This window comes from Akebia trifoliata, chromosome 12, assembly GCF_017979445.1.
Source record: "Akebia trifoliata isolate Shusen 1 chromosome 12, ASM1797944v1, whole genome shotgun sequence".
NCBI lineage: Eukaryota > Viridiplantae > Streptophyta > Magnoliopsida > Ranunculales > Lardizabalaceae > Akebia > Akebia trifoliata.
Genome location: NC_141386.1, coordinates 33,488,296 through 33,510,198, shown reverse-complemented (window position 1 = coordinate 33,510,198; position 21,903 = coordinate 33,488,296). Strand labels below are relative to the sequence as shown.

Below are 21,903 nucleotides of genomic sequence, written 5' to 3'. Positions count from 1 at the left end.
TCAAACATACTAACCATCCAATCTTATTGCATTTGAGACATCCAAGACTGAACACATCATATAAGATACGAGGCCTTGTCTCACTAGATCTGGTGAATCCAAAATTCACTAAGATGAAAAATACATCTAGAAATAATAAATCGTCATTTTTTTTTTTTCAGATTTTCCTCCAAGAGACATTCAAGAGATACCTTTGTTAATACTGGCTATAAAAAATCTCAACTCTCTTGCCTTCCTGGCATGTTCAGGTGAGTTGTCAGTTTCTGAATCGCTCAAATCGATTATATCGATCTGCCGACTAACAATTTGTTGACACTTGGAAACTTTAAAAGCACGGATGGATGGAGGACTCAAGAGATCGATGACCTCGGGTGTAGCATTGTTATGAACATTGGGGTCCCGACGAATGGTGGCATTACAAACAGCTTCGCTTTCTGATTCTATGTCAAGCAACAGACTTTGGAGCTTTAGATTAACTTCGATAGCAACAGCTTTGTTTTCTGATTTCTTAGCCCTTGGTTTACCATTCTTTTTCTTCCCTTGAGCTTTTCTCTCCTCGAACTCCACAATCTTTTCTGGGCAAGCACTGAAAAACACAAAACTATTCTCAACGTTGAAATTTTTTTTCTTATTTGTCATAGAAAGAGAGTAAAAGATTCATCCATAAAACATCGTTTAAAGTTGACAGAATTAAACCTCCCGGCTATGGAGAAATGAATTTGTATATTTAAGATGAGAACAGAATATGTTATAAATAGAATAATAGATACATTGCGATCATAAATTTACTATAATTCACAAAAAATAAAATGGGTTTCCTATAATATTAAAAAAGAATAAGTATCGTCACCTCTCTATTAGATCAGCCGGTACTATAGAGGTTTTGAGGCCATCAAACTCTTCCCAAGACACCTCAAAACATTCTCTTCCCTGCAATTTTCTGTTCTTTATAATTGCAGATATAGGACAAGTAACTGGCATCTGTAAAATATAAAAAATATCTTATTATATATGAAAGATTAAAAAACTCAGTGAAGTTCTCTACTGAATTTTTAAACCAAAATATACCATTTGCAATGGAAGTTGAACTCCTAGTTTTGATGAAGAGGAACGTAGATTAGCAAATCGCCTCAAGTCTCTCTCAGCTATCTTGGGAAGGATGTATTCATCTGGGCCACAAAAGCAGATCATGAATAAATTGTAGCAAAAAAGAAAGACATAAGCCTATGTATATAACTACGGAAGTATGCTATATCAAAGAGGAATGTCATAATGTTTCTCATTTTAGGAACTCAACAATTCCATCCTCCATCATATACATTGGTCATCTCATCCAGGTATCCAACAAGAAACCACCTCCTCACTAATATCCAAAACCATGTTAATTGGTTAGGATTATGATGCAGGAGCATCCAACCCAAGCCCAAGAATCGTGGGCCTACTCAATAGTGGCTCTGGCCCAAACAATCATGGGCCTCGTACTAGGGACATTTTGGCACTTTTTTTTTGAGTGCCAATTTTTCTATCTCAATTCTTTGGATTTTGATTGATAATTGAAGCCATCTTCTTGGCCTGCACCAGGTGAATTGATGGTTCAGAAGGTGTCGACAGTGGGTTGCTTATATATAGAAGTTGAAAGGGCTACGGCCAGAGGTGGTTTATTGATTGGACAGCTTGGATAAGTAAGACCTACCATTTTTGGAAGAGAAAATTGATGCGAGTTTCAACAACAAAAACCATACAGATACCATCTCTATACAATGTACTCGTGCATCAAAAATTATCACGTGCATGTCTATATTATTGCAATTGTGCAAGGAGAATGAGGGCACCTATCATCTCAGTAGTCCAACCAAAAAACTGACCACATACTTGTTGAAGTTGGTTTCGTTGGAATGGATGTTGAACAAGCACCCTACAAAGATTAAGTAATTTGGATCAAGTTTCATAAAACTTGTTCTTTACTATTAAGCAAGTATGATTTTAAGGACATACTGGGTTTTACTTGGGAGACAAAACAAGAGGAATACTAAAAAATTGAACAATCAACACAATTTACTGATCAGTAACTTATCAAATATTGCTTTAGGATTATTTCACAGCATATTTGATTCAAATAAACCTACCTATGCACGGCCTCTGAATCGGCTGAGTGGCATTTTGGCTTCAAATATGCATTGATCACTTGCAAGAACTGATTATCCTTTTGAGGATCTTCCTCATTCACTACAAAAATCACCAAGTATTAATAAGCAATGGATTAGCTGCACTCCATCATTTCAAATGACTAAAATTTTTGGACCTAGTGATGCTAAAAGGCAGAAGTCTAGTTTTCTACGTTCAGCAGACAAACGGGAGAAATTACCATAAACACGCACATGCACACATGCACCCATGCATACACACAAACAGAGCAGCCAGGGAATCGAATTAATGGGGGTAGTAGATATCCCAGCCCAAACATCAACCCAATCAGTCAATTTTTCCTGGGCAATTGCTCATAAATTTTCTTGTCCAAAAGAAAAAATCAATTGGATGACATATTGGAAAGACATTTGGGCTATCTGGCTTAAAAATCCCAATGAAGAGGACTATTGACTAGAACTTGTGTATGTGTTCCATACTCCCAGGCATACATAGATGTACAGGGATATACATTGCATAACTCTAAAGTGTACCCTATCATTCCTTTGTTGTAAGCAACTACTTGAACAAAGATTGTGATTGTGTCTAAGTATTGATTATGTTTGAACACTTGATGAAGTTAAAATGCCATTGTGGTTTAAAGATTCCAGCTTGATGAGTTGGTAAATTCTGTCTGTGACAATACCACAAGACACAAAAAGCCATTGTGGAACAGAAAAGAAACGAATATAGCATTCTGGGTTACAACAAAAGAATGATAGGATAAAACATGTTCACTATTATGCTTTTCTAGAACCAAATGCATGTCTAATCTAACAAGAATCACTATTCACTAGCAGAATGTTTTGCTGGACTCACCACTAATGTTCCGTTTATACATCAAACAGTTCTCTTTGTTTGCATCATATTTAGGAACTTGTCCTTGTTTCTTTGAAACTTTTGTTTTCTTTGCAAATGCCAATCCTTCGGATGCAATCCGTTGAAGGACGATATGATCCCCGGCAGATTTAACAATCTGGCAGGCTGTTTCCTATAGCCAGTAACAATAAAGGAATCAGATCCTGCTAAACAAAAGAACAGCACGAAAGGAGGGGAAAAAACAAAAGAAAAAGAAAAACTCAATTCATCGTATCTTGATAAGCTGCCTACTTAATTTTATTAGTTCACGGAAGTTAGAGAAAGTATATAGCTCTTTCTTACTCACCGGGCCAAGCCCATGAACACCCTGAGAGTAATCACTGCCAAGAAGAAGAGCCAAAGTAATCTGAAGAACACAATTTATCGAAAAATATTTCTTGAGACAATAAGAAGGAAATCAGTACCAAGAATATGACCAAATAAATATATATGATAAGTTAAACACTTTCAGAAAAAATAAAATTATGAAAATCTTCAATTTAACTAAAATAATTCTAAAGAATATCAATTCCAACAATAAAACATTGAAATCTAATCAATGCCTTGAAATGCATTTCAGAAACTCGTGAAAAGGGGAAAGTATGCAGGGGAGAAACTTCTCCCCTGCAATAATATAAAGCCACAACACAACTGCTTGTCAATTAGGACCCAACCCAAAACCACCAATTTCTAGTACTAATAGATTCAATCTCCAGTCAAACTACTTATACTACTTGGTGATACAATTAGTAATGAAACTAAAAGCACACAAAGTAATAAAAATTAAAGAAAGAAGGACGATGAGTTTCGGCATCACCAAGTAATCATAAAACAAAGACAGAAGCTTACAAGTGAGTTCCTGCCAAACCCAAGTTTTCTCTCAATGTCTGCCATTTCATAACAAACTACATGACCACCTTCCCCTAATTAATCATCAAAGAAATTTCATGATTGGTACAATAATAAAAAAAATTGGATTGAAAGCCTCTAAACATCCATGCAGAAATTAAGACAAGAAACTCAAGAGATCACACAATCCATAGATGAATCCACTCACCTAGGTGAATATCTCTGTACACCGTCTTAGCACCAAAAAGGAAGACATCCGAATCAGCAGTGAAACATCCATCCTGAAGAAGATGGTAGTACTCATTATGAATCTGTGGCTGATAATATCAGATACTATGAACAGAACTCAGCAGGAACACTCAACTTACACATAATGATTCCGAGTTTAACAATGCACACTGTGCCTCTGCTTCTTCAATCCTGATTCCAGAATATATGACATCATTTTATACGGAGATGGGGACAGAAAGTTCTGTACTTTTTAAAATATCAAGCTACTCTATCTTGATAGAAATTTTATAATGAAATGATATCCTTACTTATTAGGAAACGATAAGTGAGTAGATACCCACAAAGGTACATTTGAAAAAGAAGGAAACAAAGAAAAATTGGTGGGCTTCATAGATGCAGGTGGTGGTTTCCTTATCAATTAGGGGGAGACATTTAAAAATTCATATTTTCTTGCATTGAAGTATGCTCTTCGATTTGAACGTTAACATGTCAACTTCATCATTTACCAAATTAAATTAATAGGATAACAAACCAAAGGAAGTCTATCCATATAAGAAAAAGTTCATTAGTGCTTTTCACACTAATGAAGTTGTGTTTCTCTTTCAATCAGTTTTTCTCTACAAAAATTATTATTAAATCTAGAATTGTAGCCAAGATTACCCATCTAAGCACGGGATCCCAAGTACCGTGCCAAGGACTTTGGCCTCTTTTATCATACACGAAAACTCAGAACCCATGTTCCTACGAAGAGATGACACCTTGCATGAATTCTTCTCGTCACAAGCAACCTGTCTTGATAGTGTATCCAAATGTCAACACAACCAAAACCTTAGAAGTAGAGAGATACAAACAGGGGGAAAAAGATGGGAAGATCAATCCATAAAGAAAGACCTACCTCATTAGTTAACCCCAAACGTCGTCTATAAGTAGCCAATTTGATATTTGGAATAGATCCATCTGTTAAACAAAAAATAATATCAAAAAAAGTTTTTAAAAAAATCCAATTATTTTTCTAATTGCACATATCACCTTAACCTTAAATTTGCCAATGGCATTAGCATGTCTTGAGTGGAAGACATCAGGGAAAGGGATTAACCACTATAGAAGACATTGCTATGAGTGAGATTAAAAAGCACATGGTGGGAGATAGGTGGGCATACAACATAGACTCAAAAGTCTAAACTAAATGACACACATGAGTGATATGCAGATTAAGCCCGTGTCAAAGTGTTTTCTCTAAGATGGTGTGGATTATTAGGAGGCTTTCACACGACATGAAAGTTGGTTGCATTTGAGTGATGGAGAATCAGAGGCCGACACCTAGTTTCTTTAAAAAATAAATAAATAAATAAAATGCTAACTATGAACAAAACCATGTGGCTAACTAACTAGAAAGGTCGATGTCACCAGTGTAATCAAAGCGAGCACCTTGGTGCGCCTCAGGCAGGACGAACACAAGGCACCTTAATATATTTGAGGCAGGGAAATGTAAGTGAGGCGTACTAAATAAACAAGAACACTAATACATTACAAGATTCTATACTCACTTCTTGTATAAGCATAAATTTTGAGAAATAAGTCCTATCCATCTATATAAACATTTAAATTACCAAGATCTTTGCTTCTTTTTTTATTTCTATATATATATATATATATATATATTGTTCCATTAGAATAAAAAGAAACCACTATAATTTTTTTCAGGTAAGATTGCATCAAATATGGTTATAGCATTCAACATTCTTCTAAGGAAATTGCTCTTCTGAATTTGACACTATAAGAAAATATATCCCACAAACAAAACAAAACAAAAAAATCATCTAGAGATATCATTTTAGTTCTCAAAGCAAAAGAACTCGTAAAAAAACAAATATCCATTGAGAATCTTCACCAAAACTGAAAATGGATTAACAGTTTCCACACTAAAAAAACAATCAAATATTCTGGAAAAAAATGCATCATTTTCTATATCTCAAAGCATAAACTTCATCAAGAAACAGAAACCCATCAAGAATTTGCACCAAAACTGACCACCCATCATCCGTTTCCACCAGAACTAAGTACCCATCTACCAATTCAACAATGTTAAACAGAAAAGACGAAGAGATATAGTGAAGAAGCACATACCCGTTACGAATATAAGGCTACAATTCAAGGCAAGTAGGGCTCTAAGCCTGTGAAAGAGGTTTTTAAGGTAAACCTTGTCGATTATTGAAGAGTGAGATTTGCTGGCGGTTTGAAGCTGAACTATCCAACATGAGAGATCTATGCAAACCCTCTTGTTCCTATTCATATTAGAACAAAATTTGAAGGAAAAAAATCAAACCTTTTTCATTTTTGGGTCTCTGCAACAAAAGGGAGTGATTCAAACAGAAGTATAAAATTGAAAAAAAGAGAAACTTACTGGAGATGGTGAAGAGGGAGAGTTTTCTTGCAGGATTCCAAGATATCCCATAGATTTTTCACTCCCATTTTTTGAAAAAGGAAAAAAAAATTCACATTTTATCTTGTTGGCTCTTGAGGACTATTGGTACTTGAAAAGAGAAGAAAGGCCTAGTAAGAGCTATTGATTCTTGAATTTAAAATGAGAACTTTTATTGCCACACTAACATTTTCTTATTACACACCAATATTAAAATTAAGAATAACGCTGGAGCGTGGTATGATGGACCTCAATTCACACTTTGCAGACGTGGATGTGTGTACGGAACAGGAACAGAACCGTAGATGTTTTTCATCGACATACTAGTGAAGGGCATCTAGGTTCTATGCGCCCCTCCATGTCAGCAAACTGTGAATTGAGGTTACTCTAAAATTGAATAATTTTCAAAGGAGTGCTTTTTAAAAAGAAATAAATCTCACCCACACCTTTCTCTCAAGAGTCGGGAGAGACTGACTCAAAAAAGCCACTCAAAATTTACTTGCCAACGTGTCATGTGATTAGAATTATAGATCTTTTTCTTCAGAATACACATGGAAAAAAGATAGAGTACTGTTTTTAGAACTCAACCTAATAGAAACTCAAAAACTCACTGATGTGGCATAGGCAAAGAATCGTAGATTCTATCTCTCAGGATACACAACCAACCTGACCGACCTACCATCTACAAATGTGTATCTTGAGCGAAAGAATCTATCATTCTTTGCGTATGACACATCAGTGAGTTTTGAGTCCGGATGTCAAGTTGAGTTAAAAAATCATTAGTAAAAAAGATTTATGGGTTATACACACATCCACTTCAACTAGTGAATTTCAAGTGAGTTTCCTTGTAGTAGTTTTGACCAATTGAAATATCCTCAAATCCACAAAATATTAAATATGTGTCATTTAAATTTAAGAGTTCAACGACCATTCATTTTCAAAACCTTTGATCGTGATTTATGAATTTTTCTTTTTAAAATCTGATCTATGATTGAAAAATTAGAGGAATTCAGTGTTATTGAGTTTAAAAGCAATCGAATCAAGACCATCGAAAAATCACTACAACGAAGTACAAGAAAAAACAATGACAGATGATTTGCTCTCGAAGAAGTGATATAGTGGAGACGTGTGCGCCCATACACGCACAGAAGAATTTGCGGGGGATATTAAAATTGGGGTGTTATCAGACGAGGTGGTGTCTAAAGAGAGCTGATATTGGCACCCGACTTATACATTTTACACCCCCATTTCTTAAATTATTATCACACCCAATTAAAGATAAAAATGCACTCTTCAATCAAAGACATCCCAACATTAGAGTAATTTATAAAGAAAACGATATTATGGTAAATTTTTCCTCATTACCAACATTAAATATTGAAGATTCTTCATTTATGGATTATATGTTGATGCTTTTGTATTTGCATGTAAAGATGAGAAATTTTAATATCTTTCAAAGTGTTTTAATGCGTTTTTTATCAACATAATTATAATTTGTAATATTTATAAATAAATAAAAACACAATTCATTTCATTTACAAATAACTAGTAACTAGAAGGTGGCACATGCAATCACAAGCACACGTCAAAAGGGTATTTGTAATTTAAAATATTGATTAAAAAACTTTTTAAAGATTATTTTATATAGTGAAAAAGAATACTTATGTAATTTTGAAAACTAAACAACTGTGTTTTAATCAAAATAATAACACTAAACTGATTGGAAAAAAAAAAAAAAAAATACTCAAACGTGGAATGTGCATAGAACCATAGATTTTTTTTCTTGTTCCTTTGAGATACAAATTTTTTTTTTTTTTTTTTTTTAAAGTCAATTTAACTCGGCTCTAACCAAGATGACCCTGGTTAGATATTAAATTGAAACATAATAGTGGAGGCCACTCAAATCTTGGTGTCAAACAACTTCGACTCCGCATCTCTCATTATATGTCATTATAAGAGTAATAGTAAAGATAAAACATCTAGACCCACTTTAAACTCAAAACATAAAATTTACATTAAAACTTAAAAACACTTTCTTCTATTTATCAAGTTCAAGAGGTATGAAAACCTTCAACCATAGATAACATAAATAAAATTAGCAAAAAAAATTGATTACAGATACCTGTCAGATAGAATTAAATCAGTTCCATAGAATTACTGGTAGTTCGTTATAGTCCTAGATCCAACTCTAGTCGGGTATAGATGAAAGGTATCCAGAACCAAGCTTTTCGGTCCCAATTAAATGGATAGTCATCGACTGCCATACCCTCGACATTTTACCAAACTTCAATTCCAGGTCTGCTTTTTTAAGGAATTGTGAAATTATTGATGAAATGGTTATGAACATCAAATCAAAAGCAGTTCAGAGGAATTAAATAATATAACCATCATTCCAATAGCAAAACTTCAGACTTATAAGTGCCTAAAGTTGCCTTCAAATTTAAAAAATATATGCCTAAAATAGCTACAATTGGAGAATTATTTCTCGTGCACAAGGGGGCTGTAAATAGGGAACCACATACTACGCGCCACGTAATCCACAATCTCCTCCTGTAACCAAGTGAAAAAAAATAATTAATTAAATGAATATCAAATTTTACCTCCAAACAAGTGTATTGGGTGGGAATTTACTAGAATAAATGTATATTATTTCAGGCACATTTTCCAGAGTTGCTTTGGACTTCAGAGTATACAATAGAGAAATGAAAATATTGAGGAAGTATAATTTAATGAATTCATGGAAAATTACATGCAATTTTAATATTAGTAAATATAAGAAATCGAGATTTATTCATACCTTTGACATGTGCTCAAGCTCTTTGGCTCCTACATCACCATGCCCTTCAGCGAGGTCTTCAGCAACAGCCTCTCGTACAACAGCTGCTCCAACTTCTGCTGTGATATGTCGAATGCTACATGTTGCACCATAATATTACATCAAAAATATGTGCAAGATATCACATCATATCTAAACACAGCATACTAAAATGTATGTCTTTGAAATTGACCAAAACTTCGACTGGATATATTTTAACAAGAATTTAGTCATTCTATGAAAGATACGCTACTTATCCCATGGAGATCAGAATCTTACCTTGCAATAGAAGGATAGAGGATGCCATTCTGGATTTCTTCATCTGTTATATATGATGCAAGGCTGTAAAGATAACATGTTAGAATAGAATCGCTAGGTCAAGGTAAACAAAACATGCCAATAACATTATTAACGGAGACAAAAATATTTCATATCCATAAGGTTCAAGTCTCATCAGTGCAGTAAATTCATTACACCATTCATGTACTTAACACATGTTAAAAAGAGTCAAAACTTATGTTATTTGATTTTGAGACCAGGAGACCGTTGAGCAGAGGTATAAATGAGCTCTACTTGCTTCTTCCATGGCTTACCTATCAAAAAAGATTTTCAAAACCTCTACAGTAAAACTTAAATCTTGAAGCAGTCTCCTATTCAAGTTAGAACCTTCAAATGTTAGACTACACTAGAAGGTGGCATGCGCAAATATGCATGTATCAAAAGGGCTTATCTGAAATTTAAAACATTGATTAAAGTATTTTCTAATATTACACAGTAAAAAGGATATTTTTGTAATTTTGAAAACTAAGCAATGCGATTCTAGGGTTATAGGCTGCAATTTTCTTGGTTTTTGATGAAAATGACCATGATTATATTAAGTTTAGATATAAAGGTGGGGGCATTTGTGGGGTCAAAATTTGGTGTTGAACCACTTCTACTCATTATAATGGTAAAGATTAATGCTGAGGCTTTTCTTTTGCCTTTTGTGATAAAGTTCCATTTTATTCACTGAAAACAAATCATAAAAGAATAGTGCTCCACACATATGAAGAGACAAGTGTCCCAGAGCCTGAGGACCTCATATATAAATCAATGAGAATTCTTCCAGAGAAATTATGCTTTATGAACTCAACATGTGGAAGGTTTCCAGCTGGACTAGAACTACCACATCAATTGAATGGCAGTCAATAACCTACTAAGGATCAATAAATAAGCACATACCAATATTGAAAGGTAAAGACTGATTGGGTTGGAAATCCCGTGAACAAAGGACATAAATTTCAAACAAGAATGCCTAGAAGTTTGAATGTTAAAGTAACTCTTGTGAAAAGAAACTACCAAGGGTTTATAAAGGAAAAAAAAACCAAGGACTATACTCAAGTCACTAATTCAAACCCACTTCCTCCCCTCCCCTTTCTTTAGCACTTTGGTTAGCACTGCATTAATGAATTCTATCATTAATGTCAAGCAATGTGAAACTAGAGAGGTAGAACCAGAAAATTCCCTTAGTTTTGTCTTACTTCTCATAAAAAAACAAATACTAATTAGTTAAAAATTAAAATGAAGTATAAAGTATCCAAAACATTCCGGTCTTACCATTCAGAGGCAGCTTGGAGCATCCCGTCTGAAATAAAATGAGCACCTGAGAGAAGAGTTCCCAAACCAATCCTGAAACAAAGATAAAATATCATCATATAAAGGATTATTGCTTGGTTTTTTAAAGGCTAAATCAACATAAGGTATCAGCATTCAGCACGCACCCAGGAAACAAATACATGTTATTTGCTTGATTAACATGTCCAACTTTTCCATTCTCTGCACATAATAATAGTTGTTGAGATGATACTGTATGAGAGTTTAAACAAAGAAGCATCAAATAGATGTACAAATGCTAACCAAGATTCACGTTTTCAAAAGGGCTTCCGCTACCAAAAACTATGTTTTCTCCCGCATATTTGAATGCATCAGCAGCTGTGCATTCAGCTGTTCCATATGAAACACAAAAGAAGAGTTTAACAGAGAAAACAGGGTCAGGAAAATCAGAATGTTACAACTTGAAGAATTAGTTAGGGTTTTAAAAGGCAAACCATTAGTTGTAGGATTTGACATAGCAAATATTGCTGGCCTAACAGAATCTGACTCTCGCATGGCCTTAAGTACCTGCTTTATATACCTCAGAAATGATGTCAAGCAATACTAGTATGGAATGCAAACAAATACTAAGAAAGAGGCATATATATCAAATCCAATCAACTACTTGTTGGACAAAAAATAACAAACAAAAAACATGTAAACTTGACAGCACAAACACTTGGATCAATGTCATAAACAAAATCTGGGTATTAAATATAGCTCTCAACTTGCACATAAGTGTTGGGATGGTTCCATAATTATTCCTTTTTTTTTTAATAGGTAAAGATGGGTTAGTGGTTAGCATAAGAAGTATGGGTTCAAGGGGGTTTGAACTTAAAACGTGAGAACAACTTTCCACACATCTTACCACTTGGCTAAGTGGCACTTCTTAAGATGGTTCTATAGAAGCCCATGAGCCTAACTCATCCTCACAAAACCGGCTTGTAAGGTGAGGATTACCCCAGGTTTATATATAGCCAACGGTCATGATACCAAGGCGATGTGGGACTATCACTCACACTCCCCCTCACGTGTAACGTGTCTCCTACATCCCTGTGGCCACCCGCTCTGATACCATGTAGAAGCCCATGGGCCTAACTCATCCTCATAAAACCGGCTTGTAAGGTGAGGATTGCCCCAGATTTATATATAGCCAAAGGTCATGATGCCCAGGCGATGTGGGACTATCACTCACAGGTTCCATAATTAGACTTTGTTATGCAATACCCAAAACATTTCAATCGATTTTCTTTCATTCAACATCCTCATTCCTAATTTTTTCTTTCCTGGAATCACCAGTTATCCCTCTCTACATCCTCATCTTTGCTAGTAACTACATTCTATGAAAATGTTGTTTCATCACTGCCCAACAGTCAACTTCATAAAACACAGCTTGTCTTACTGATGCAGGACTGTGAATGTTTCCCTAGGATGATAAATCTGATATCAGACTGAATTAATATAAGCAATGCAAATATAAATCATTAGCTCATACATTCATGCATATGGAAGAGAATCCAAGCAATAATCAAAATAGTCCTAAGGTTGAAACAATAGAAGCAAAAAAATAAATAAATAAATAAAACAAAAAAATCATCTAAATTGATCACTCAGCTTTGTTGGTAAATTAATATAAAATAACTAAATAGACCCTGGTAGTTCAATCTGGATCATCCCAGTCACATGGCCAGTTCAAGCACCTGGAATGAATAGTTTTAAGTAAAAAAAAAAAAAAAAAAGAGGTTTTTAATCTTCATTACAGGTCCAAGAAATTTGATCAAACCAGTCAAGGATGCAATTCACCATCAATTGGACCGGGCCGGTCTGATTCTAAAAACATTGGGGTTTCCATTGATGTGGTGGCATGCTGTTAGGCACAAAGGATGGTGGATCATCATCACATAAAATGAAAAAAAAAATAGAGCTTCATACGTGAATTTATGGACAACAAAAACAACAAATAATAAAGGCACCTTGAATAGTTTATTTCCCTCCAATGTGCAAGACAGTAATAAGTATAGCATATATATTTGAACCCACCTCCTCATTGAAGATACCACCAACTCCGGACAGACCTAGAAGCACATGGGGCTTTACCTTTTTAACCTGAAAAAATATTGATACAATGAAAATTATAATGTACTATTAATACCACCAGGCAATCTGAACCTAATTACAAGAAACTAATACATAAGCCAAGATTTCCCTCTAGCCTGTCAAAAAATAAAGTAAAATAAAGAAGCGAAAGAAGAAATATTTCTACGTAGATATCAAATTGCATTTTATTTCTAAGGATGGCCAAATTAAAAGCCTTATTAACTTGAATAAAGACTGAAGCATTCCTGCAATATTTACCACTTCAACGAGACTAGCCCCCTCCCTGAGTCCCTCAACCTCTCCAGGACCAAAGCCTCTTGCAAAAGGTGCAGCTGTGGGATCAATAACTTTTCTGTCTTTGGTGACAAGTCCCTGTGCCCAAACCATTATTTATCATGCACAAGTCAAATAAAATTAATAGATGATCAGATGTGATGTAAGTGAAATAATGCAGTTTTCAAATTGATATACCACGGGGTATTTGACAATGTTAAATATGCATATAAAATTGTTTTAAAAATCATTTTCATGCTTTTTTCCATGAGAAGAGGACAAAATTCACATATGAAAATCAGCTTTCTAAAGTTTCACCTTAATGTCAATAACTTTCCATTCATTTAGTCAATAAGCATTAAACTTAATCAAACATTTTAACATCTCCCAGCCATCTGATAACTTCTTTCTTTTTTTGTTTATTAGAGGAAAAACTAGTACATGCTAGGTGGTACATTCCATTGGATAGGTAATGTGTTTGATCATAATTACAAAAATGATGGTTACTTAATTTGTGTTTTTTCTTAAGAAATTTATGATTAATTCAGGAACAAAAAGAAAATAGAAGATCCAAGCACCCTAAGTTGGTCAAGTCTGTTTATTTTGATACTGCACACCTGCTTTCACAACTATATTGACCCACTAATCCTCAGACGCTAGTCTACCCTAAACATGGGTGCCATGGGGTACCATTTCCAGAAACAATAGATTCTGCACATAAATTCAGGAAAGAGATCTTGGGAAATATCATAGGGTGTATACTAGAAAAAGCTAAAAGCTTAATCACCAAAACATGACTAAGAAGAACAGAAGCACACATCTTTATCCAGTAGCCAGAATGGATTGTTTGCTTCCATTTCAGTAGTTCCCGTCATCCTAGCAACAGCCTGTTTGGCCATGTTAAGGACACCAATCCCTGCACTGAATGTGAGATGTGAAAGTATTATGATCGAGCGAGACTACAAATAGCAAGCCCATCCTGCTTCAAGAGAAGTAACATATAAGCAAGAAAAACAACACATTTCTGTTGAATTTCTCAAGTACCTTCCAGCCCCAACTACAACAATCTTTTGTTTTACAAAGTCACTCAATGGTCGACCCTGTGCTCTAACAGCTCCCAGTAATCCAGCAAGTGCAACACCAGCAGTTCCCTGTTAGACAAAGTATTGGCACAATGAGCCATCATTAGTAAAGGCACACAACCTAATTTCATGAAAACTCAACATCCCTTATTAATTAATCAATGGAAAACATAGAGAACCCGAACACCATCAGGCGATTCCCACCTGTATGTCATCATTGAACATGCGAAACTTTTTGCGATACCGATGTAGAGTTTCAAAAGCCCACTTCATTTGAAAATCCTCGAACTGATAAAGGTGTCAGGACTATTCAATAACTGTGATTATTAAAAAAACAATACAAGTTATATGTTGAACTGTGTTTTTGAAAGCTATGGACCTGCACAATAGCCTTGGGCCAACGAGTGAAAACGGCTTCCATGAATTCATCAACAACGGATAGATACTCTTCTCCTTCCAACCTAGGTTGTCTTAGTCCTAAATCTGCAAAGCTAACACCAAGTGAAAAGAGAGCGTGGAAAGACAGGTTCAGAAGCTAATTAAATGTGGTACACTTTTATAATATTAAGTTGAGTACATGTTCGGAGAGAAAGTGGAGTATACTCTGCAGTCAGTATCTATTTTAGTAAAATGAGAAACACAATAAATAATGACTGGCACAGTAAATATTGAGAAACACAGAGTACTCAGTACTCACGATCTCTCTAGGACTTGATACCTAAATACTAGAAGTATTATTAGATGCCGAGTGCCTTCATCTGAATTGATTTAGTCTATAAATGGATGCAACTCAGGAAGGATATATTCAGTTCCAAACTTAATCAATGTGAAATCAGGGAATACTTTCCCAAGTTATGAAGAAATTAGATTCGTCATGAAGCCCTCTTTTCCTCTTTTTGAAGTTTCCTAAATTTATTTCTCGAAAAAAAAACACACACACACACAAGTAAATAAGGACCAAATATGAGATGGCGAGTAGAGATTTTAACTCACAAAGACGATCTTCAAGAAGTTTTTGATTGTTGGTGCCAACATCTAGCATAACTGGAAGAATCTGTGAGAAAGAAATTGCAGTTGATCAAATAACACGGTGAGAAAAAAATCTGAGATAGTTATATCAAAGGGAAAAATGAAATCTGAAAGAGATATGTAGTTGCTTTTAGCATACTCAAAACTATTATCCAAATTCAGAAAAATCTAATGAACTGATTATGGGCTTTAAACAGTACAAGAATTAATGGGTGGTGCCTAAAGCCCTCTTAGAGAATATCATATAGGAGAGAGAATTAAATACCTATGTGACCATATTCAATATGTCACACGAATAAACTCTAAGTCATGATTGACACATACGAGAAGGGGGGGTGGCACAGATAATACGTACTCTCTGTGGGTTCATGCCAGCAGCAGCAATATACATATCAAGTTTTCCAATAGGTATCCCAATTCCTTGAACTCCAAGGTCTCCAAGGCCAAGAATCCGGCTACCATCTGTCAGCACTATCATGTCTACCTGTGTTCAATAGAAGAGACAGTAAGATATGACAAATTCAATGACGCAGATAACATGGAGCTGCAAATACTTGTATGCTGAGTTTATTGAAGTGCTGTTGCAGGAATGAAAAAATAACCATCTTCATGCATCAGGTAGGGAAAGTTCCTCACAATTCCTACGGAAGGTTTCATAGAAACGTAGCAAAATCCACACTCAACCATATGTCTGCTTCTTGCACATAATAAGAAATTAACAATTCCTCAAAGGATGCTCTTTGTTTTGATTTTGGTCAACAAAATAATTATAACAAAGCATTATAGACACATTTGAGAGAACGCGATAATTTTTTAAGCTATTCTTTATGCTGATCTTTATTAGTTTTCATTTGACCAATTGATGCGTGTTGGTTTTAAACTAAATAAATTGTTTCAAAGAATGCCAAATCTTGAGGATATCAAAATCCTTGATAAAACCAGAGGTGGAAACACATGGAAACTTTGGCACACATGCATGACATTCCCTTTAGGATTACAGCCTTCCAATTTCCAATAATTATGGAAGGATGAGGAACCAAGTCCATGAAATTTCAATACATCATAGACCTAAAAATATCTACGTTTTAGATGATAAATTTTCTTTTAACATAATAAAATCAGGACCAAGCAAAAAGGGTAGAAGAATAATGTATGATGAAATAGACTAAATCATCAACTTCAAAAGACAGTTAAATTCTCGCAGCTGTCCATTAGAGGATGAAAAGAATAAGCTCCTTATAAAAGTTACAACCACATCATATGTGGATTTCAAGTTAACAGTAAAAATGGATAGCCCGGATTTTTTTTCAATTTGCAACAAGGATAGAAATGTTGGAATGACCTAACTTCTGAAGAGGAAGATATGTTTATTATGGAAATCATTCTTGTTAATAATAATGATAATAGTTAAAATAAATAATAAACCAGACCATTGTGGCATTTCTAACCTTATCTAAAGAGGATTGCATATTCAAAAAATTCTTAAGATACGCTGAATACCTGTTGAGATGGCCAGTTGTAGATCATGGACATCATCTCGCCTTTATCCTTTGCACTGAAATACATCCCCCGTGGGCGTCTAAACAAGCCTCCATAGTTTTGACAAACCAATCCCACGGTTGGAGTGTAAATTATTGGAGCAAAGTCTTTGATGTTATCAATAAGCACCTGTATGAACCAGCTACAGCATTATTTCAAATTATAAGAATTACTACACACGCCATACATTTAAAATACTTATTGTCCACCAAGCTTACTCTGTAGTACAACGTCTCATTCCTGTCATGCAGTCTGTTCAGGATCCTCCATTTTGCTAAAGAAACTACATTAGCTGGTTGGTCACTGGTATTTTTCTCCAGTGATCGATATGACTCCACTAACATTTCAAACAACATAAAAATGGAATCAAATCTTCTTTGTTTTAAAATAATAAATACAAAAAATTAATAATAGTAATAATAAACATCAGGATCAGGAAAAGAGATCTGTTAAGAGTAAGATCCATAAATAATAGCCATATACAAGAAAGATCAGATGTTACTGGTGACCTTTACTTTAATTTCATACTAAGCAATTTTACAATGAAAAACAGAACATTGAAAAAAGTGACCAGAAAAACTTTCCCTCGAAAAGAAAGAAAATGATGGAGAATGCATCTCAAACATATTCTGTGAGCTGTCCAATACTTCTATATTTACTTGTAAGTATTTAAATAAGTTCTCAATAATGTTAGCATACAGAAATGCATTGCAAGATCGTGTTATTTACTAGGATATAGCTTCATGCTTAATATAGCCATTTTTGTTGTTAGGCCCTCATATAAATATGCCAAGAGTAAAATAGAACACTATTAATCTTCATTTCCACACACCATATGGTTCTTTATAGTAGTTAGATTATTTACGAGTGTGTTTTTATGTTTGTTTTAACATTTATGACGTTTTAAAGAAAATTCACCCGAATATTTCATCAGTTCCATGAAAAATATATTATTTTCCACAAGGATAGAAATATTTCCAATTCCATATTGGTCTTATCATTTACTATTGTTTCACAGAAAAATATATCAATATTTCCATGAAAAAAGTATTAATTTTCACAAGGATCGAAAGATTTTCATTTTTCCATGCCAAGTGAAAGCCTCTAATACCGAAATTTAATACATTTGTACTAAATAAGATACTTATAGTATATAATTTAACTAATTAGTAGAAATGAACTCCAATGGGTTCTTACAAGAATTATCTAATTGTTGTACTTAAAAATGCTTAGAATCAGAAAACATGGGATACTCGTACTCTATAAGCATTTTGCACATTATATTGGATAAACAAATTTAGTTGGCTACTTCATGCAGCAAATGAGTAACTTAGTCTACTTACTTGCAAGCCACAGCTATCAGGTTTAAGATATGCCAGGTCAGTTCTGTTTTCTATTGAGCTCATATGTAAGTTCTGGGGAACATGAGAACCTACAGATTTCTCTCAACATACATCCATCGTAAATATTTTACATCAAAATTCAATTTGATGACTATTTCATTTTATTTTTTTCAGATAATAATCTTTCCTTTTATATGAGCAATCAAGGCATCCTACAGGATTCTTGCAAATTTAGCACATGCTGTCATTCAGTACAAATTTAGATCCAATGTTGAATGCAAAATCTAAAACACAGTAATCTTGAAAAAGGGATAAGCATGGCTTGACTAGAGAACGAATGCATGAGAACTAAAAACATATGTAAAGAAGATATATTAAACCTATTAGACTCACTAAAACGTTCATATTGCTGCTCAAATGATATAATGCGAGGTGGAAGGAGGCCACGGAGCCCAAGTCGGTCTCTTTCTGTCAAAGGGAAACCAGTATCCTATCGGCAAAATCAAAGGAAGAAATTCAAAAATAATCTCATCAAGTGAAGAAAGTTCTGTAACACAGACACACGGGAAATCATAAAACCTGTTTTAAATCATGCAGGAATTTAACCCACAAAACAAGTAGAAACAATAAAACCATGGATGATCCTTATGAAAAAAATATAACTTGAACAGAGGTAGTTAAGTATCTCACAAAGGCACAACCACAAAACCATTGCTTTCATTGTTGATGATTTCATCTTGATATGAAAACATATTGCGTACTCTCTACTTACAGAATATGAATATTATAAGTTGGAATTAAATAACAATTCTGAAATTGCATTAATGAGCAATTGCTTTAATAATTTGAGAAATATACTCATCTTTCAATCATGGTTTTGGAAATCATTTGAGATCAAGATGACTCGCCTAAGCCATCTTGGCATTGTTCCTGAACAAGATGAGACACCATAGCCAAGATTTATCTTTTAGTTCTTTCAAGTTCACAAAACTGCAAAAAACATTTTGTCTTGTCGGAGACACTGACTCGATATTGCTTGTAAACTAGATGAGACGAAAATCCAACATTTATAACTGCGCCTCCAATCCAAGTTCAAGTATGGAATATTGGATCTGATTAGCCCCCAAAAAAAAAAAATTCATCTTTTTTGCCTTACAAAAAATTCTTTCTGTAGGTTTCAGGTTTCTTAAAGTTAACTCACTCAGGACATATCCCTACATTAGATAAAGAGCAAAACAAGCACAATTTCTCATCCACAATTACGACCTTAGTTCAACAGGATCCGTTCTATAGTCTCGTACCTCCGTATCATTGACTGCTAAGGAGACATAAATTTCATAGATACTAGGATAAAAATTCAATCAGTATGAAAAAAAAACAAATCAGTAGCTTCGCCATGACATCAAACTCTGTTCAAACCCCTAAATTTCTCAAATTTACAAGGAAACTCGTCAAACTCCCCACCATACTTACAAAATCCGTGCAAATCGAGATCCAAAGCTAAAATCAAAATTTTCTTAGCTCCTACTATAAATTAACAGAAAAAAGCTACTAAACCTAACAATAACAAAGCAATCTAACCTTATTGAACCATGGATCGTGAAGAATATCAGCTCCTCTCTTGTGAACAATACAGGGACCTGGTATCGCTGCTGAGAACCGCCGTACCTGGCGTAGATTCGATGCCGCAGTTCGAGTAATCTTCCACATTTTGTGCCCTAAAAAACCAGATCAGACACCAAAAGAAGAAGAATTTTTCGAGGTCAAAGCGATTCTTCTCTTTGCTCTACGCTCGTTTAACACTGCATTACTCCTGAACTTGGAGAATCAGTCAGATTTGAAGCTGATGTTTTTTATCTACCCCTTTAGTCTTAAATAGCAGACTTGTAGTCAGAGATATTTGTTTTACCTTTCTCTCTCTCCCTCTATTTTCATCGCGTTTGAAACAGTCGAAGAGATTGGGATTCGAGAGAATGAAATCACATTCCAGCTACCCACAATCTACGGTTAAGTTTGAGGAGACGAAATGTTCATGGACGCGGATTTAGAACTGTGTCCCCGTTCCCGTTCCTATATTATACGAACGGTGTCTACGTGGCACGTTTTTGTTGGAGTTTAAAACACTAGGGTTTATGCTCGCTGTGATTAAATCCAATAAAAATTTGGCACTTAAATAGAGTATGGACATCGTAAGTTGTTATAGGAACGGGACACCGTTCTGGATCACGACTCAATTCCGACTCAATTCTTAATGGATGGTGGTTGAATTGAAAAGGGGCGGGGTATATATGCCATTATAACAATAATGGAGAGATTCTATTCAAGCACCAAATTTTATTTAAAACACACTTATCTTTTTAATATTAATGATCCTCAACATAGATTGCTCTGTCATAAGTAAAAATTAGTGTGTTAATAGAATCTCTTTATTAATACCGGCATTATAATCAGAAAGTGCTGTGTTGACTTCCTTGACACTGCATTTGACTATGGACAGAATCAAAGATTTTTTTTTTTTTTTTTTTAATGTATTTTCAGTGAAAATTTCAGAGATGTGAAAAATTGACGCAAAAAACCACTAAAATACAATCAATTTATATAATAATTGCCACGCCAATTATTATATAAATCATTGAAGAATGGGTAATTATAAATGCACCCCACATGTTATTAAGGGCAACCAGCACCATAATCAAATTGTTGTCTTCTAAGAATTAAAAATTTGTTTTGTCTTATATAAGTTAAAAGTTAGAGAATGAACTGCTTTTTGGAATGGATGATCTCCTAAAACCAACCCATTCCGAAAATTCTAACCACATCAAAGATAAAACAATTCAATTATGGTGTGTATTGCCCTTATTAATTCATGGGGTGTTTTTATAATTACCCTTGAAGAATTACATATAACTAGTGTGGCATAAGTAAAGTTGGTGGGGGCAATAACAGCTCTTTTTTTTTTTTTTTTTATCACAAGGCACACAAGAGAAAAACAAATTTGTGGTTTTGTGCATATTCTAAGTCAATTGAATGTATTTAAGTGTCTTTTTTAGTTAGATTGATATTAAATGAAAGAGTGTTGATATTCTAACTAGAAATTCTTCACTCAATCAATACTTGGCTGACGTGTTACAAATATGAAATCATAGATTTGTTTTCTTGGGATACACAAATGCACATCTCTAATAGGGATTTGCATCTATGTATCCCCTGAAAATAGATCTATGGTTTTGTCTATGTAACACATCAACCGAGTATTGATAGAGTGAAGCTTTCTAATTAGAAAATCATTAATCTAATTGAAAATCTATGATTTTACACACAACACGTCGATGCAGTATTAAAAGCAATGTCCTTGGAAGTCGGTTTGGAATGACTTTGTTGTAATAAAAGTCACCATGTTCAGGGTCCACAGTGAAAACCTTAATTCTGAGTTGTTCTATATTGACTTACTAAAGCACTGCACACTGACATGGTGGTGTGCACGGAACCATAAATGCTTTTCATTCGATGGAAAAGCATCTATGATTCTATATAGGAATGGCAACAGAT

At 34.4% G+C, this 21,903-nt stretch overlaps 2 protein-coding genes across 3 annotated transcripts; both read right to left on the bottom strand.

Moving 5' to 3' along the window:
* LOC147389702 (single-stranded DNA endonuclease family protein) lies at window positions 1-6,685 on the bottom strand. 2 transcript variants are annotated; one of them, XM_086418745.1, is made up of 14 exons: window positions 6,527-6,685; window positions 6,250-6,407; window positions 5,018-5,079; window positions 4,783-4,910; window positions 4,260-4,311; window positions 4,100-4,172; window positions 3,892-3,965; window positions 3,350-3,409; window positions 3,004-3,175; window positions 2,127-2,226; window positions 1,833-1,915; window positions 1,069-1,169; window positions 851-981; window positions 1-586 (listed from the first exon to the last, which is right to left on the bottom strand). In XM_086418745.1, the coding sequence occupies exons 1-14, from the start codon at window positions 6,592-6,594 to the stop codon at window positions 181-183; spliced, it is 1,668 nt and encodes a 555-aa protein (XP_086274871.1). In that variant the 5' UTR covers window positions 6,595-6,685; the 3' UTR covers window positions 1-180. The 2 variants fall into 2 exon arrangements, with proteins under 2 accessions (XP_086274871.1, XP_086274872.1); XM_086418746.1 differs by lacking the exon at window positions 6,527-6,685 and having other exon boundaries at window positions 4,783-4,914; window positions 6,250-6,328.
* A 2,220-nt stretch (window positions 6,686-8,905) lies between these two features.
* Window positions 8,906-20,334, bottom strand: NAD-ME2 (NAD-dependent malic enzyme 2). Its single transcript, XM_086417639.1, has 19 exons — window positions 19,936-20,334; window positions 18,748-18,844; window positions 17,230-17,348; window positions 16,973-17,140; window positions 15,828-15,956; window positions 15,437-15,497; window positions 14,823-14,926; window positions 14,648-14,731; window positions 14,406-14,512; window positions 14,180-14,282; window positions 13,347-13,460; window positions 13,032-13,097; window positions 11,447-11,519; window positions 11,256-11,342; window positions 11,120-11,174; window positions 10,956-11,027; window positions 9,639-9,701; window positions 9,342-9,456; window positions 8,906-9,094 (listed from the first exon to the last, which is right to left on the bottom strand). The coding sequence occupies exons 1-19, from the start codon at window positions 20,062-20,064 to the stop codon at window positions 9,023-9,025; spliced, it is 1,818 nt and encodes a 605-aa protein (XP_086273765.1). The 5' UTR covers window positions 20,065-20,334; the 3' UTR covers window positions 8,906-9,022.
* Between the last annotated feature and the right edge of the window lie 1,569 nt (window positions 20,335-21,903).

Coding starts and splice junctions, on each gene's coding strand:
- LOC147389702 (XM_086418745.1), bottom strand. CDS start 6,594: ATGGGAGTGAAAAATCTATGGGATATCTTGGAATCCTGCAAGAAAACT. Junction 4,312..4,782: donor GGGATCCCGTGCTTAGATGG/GTAATCTTGGCT, acceptor TTCTGGAATCAG/GATTGAAGAAGCAGAGGCAC. Junction 1,170..1,832: donor TTGGACTACTGAGATGATAG/GTGCCCTCATTC, acceptor TTTGTGGCCCAG/ATGAATACATCCTTCCCAAG.
- NAD-ME2 (XM_086417639.1), bottom strand. CDS start 20,064: ATGTGGAAGATTACTCGAACTGCGGCATCGAATCTACGCCAGGTACGG. Junction 15,498..15,827: donor CTGGCATGAACCCACAGAGA/GTACGTATTATC, acceptor TCTTTCTCACAG/ATTCTTCCAGTTATGCTAGA. Junction 11,343..11,446: donor GTCAAATCCTACAACTAATG/GTTTGCCTTTTA, acceptor CATATGGAACAG/CTGAATGCACAGCTGCTGAT.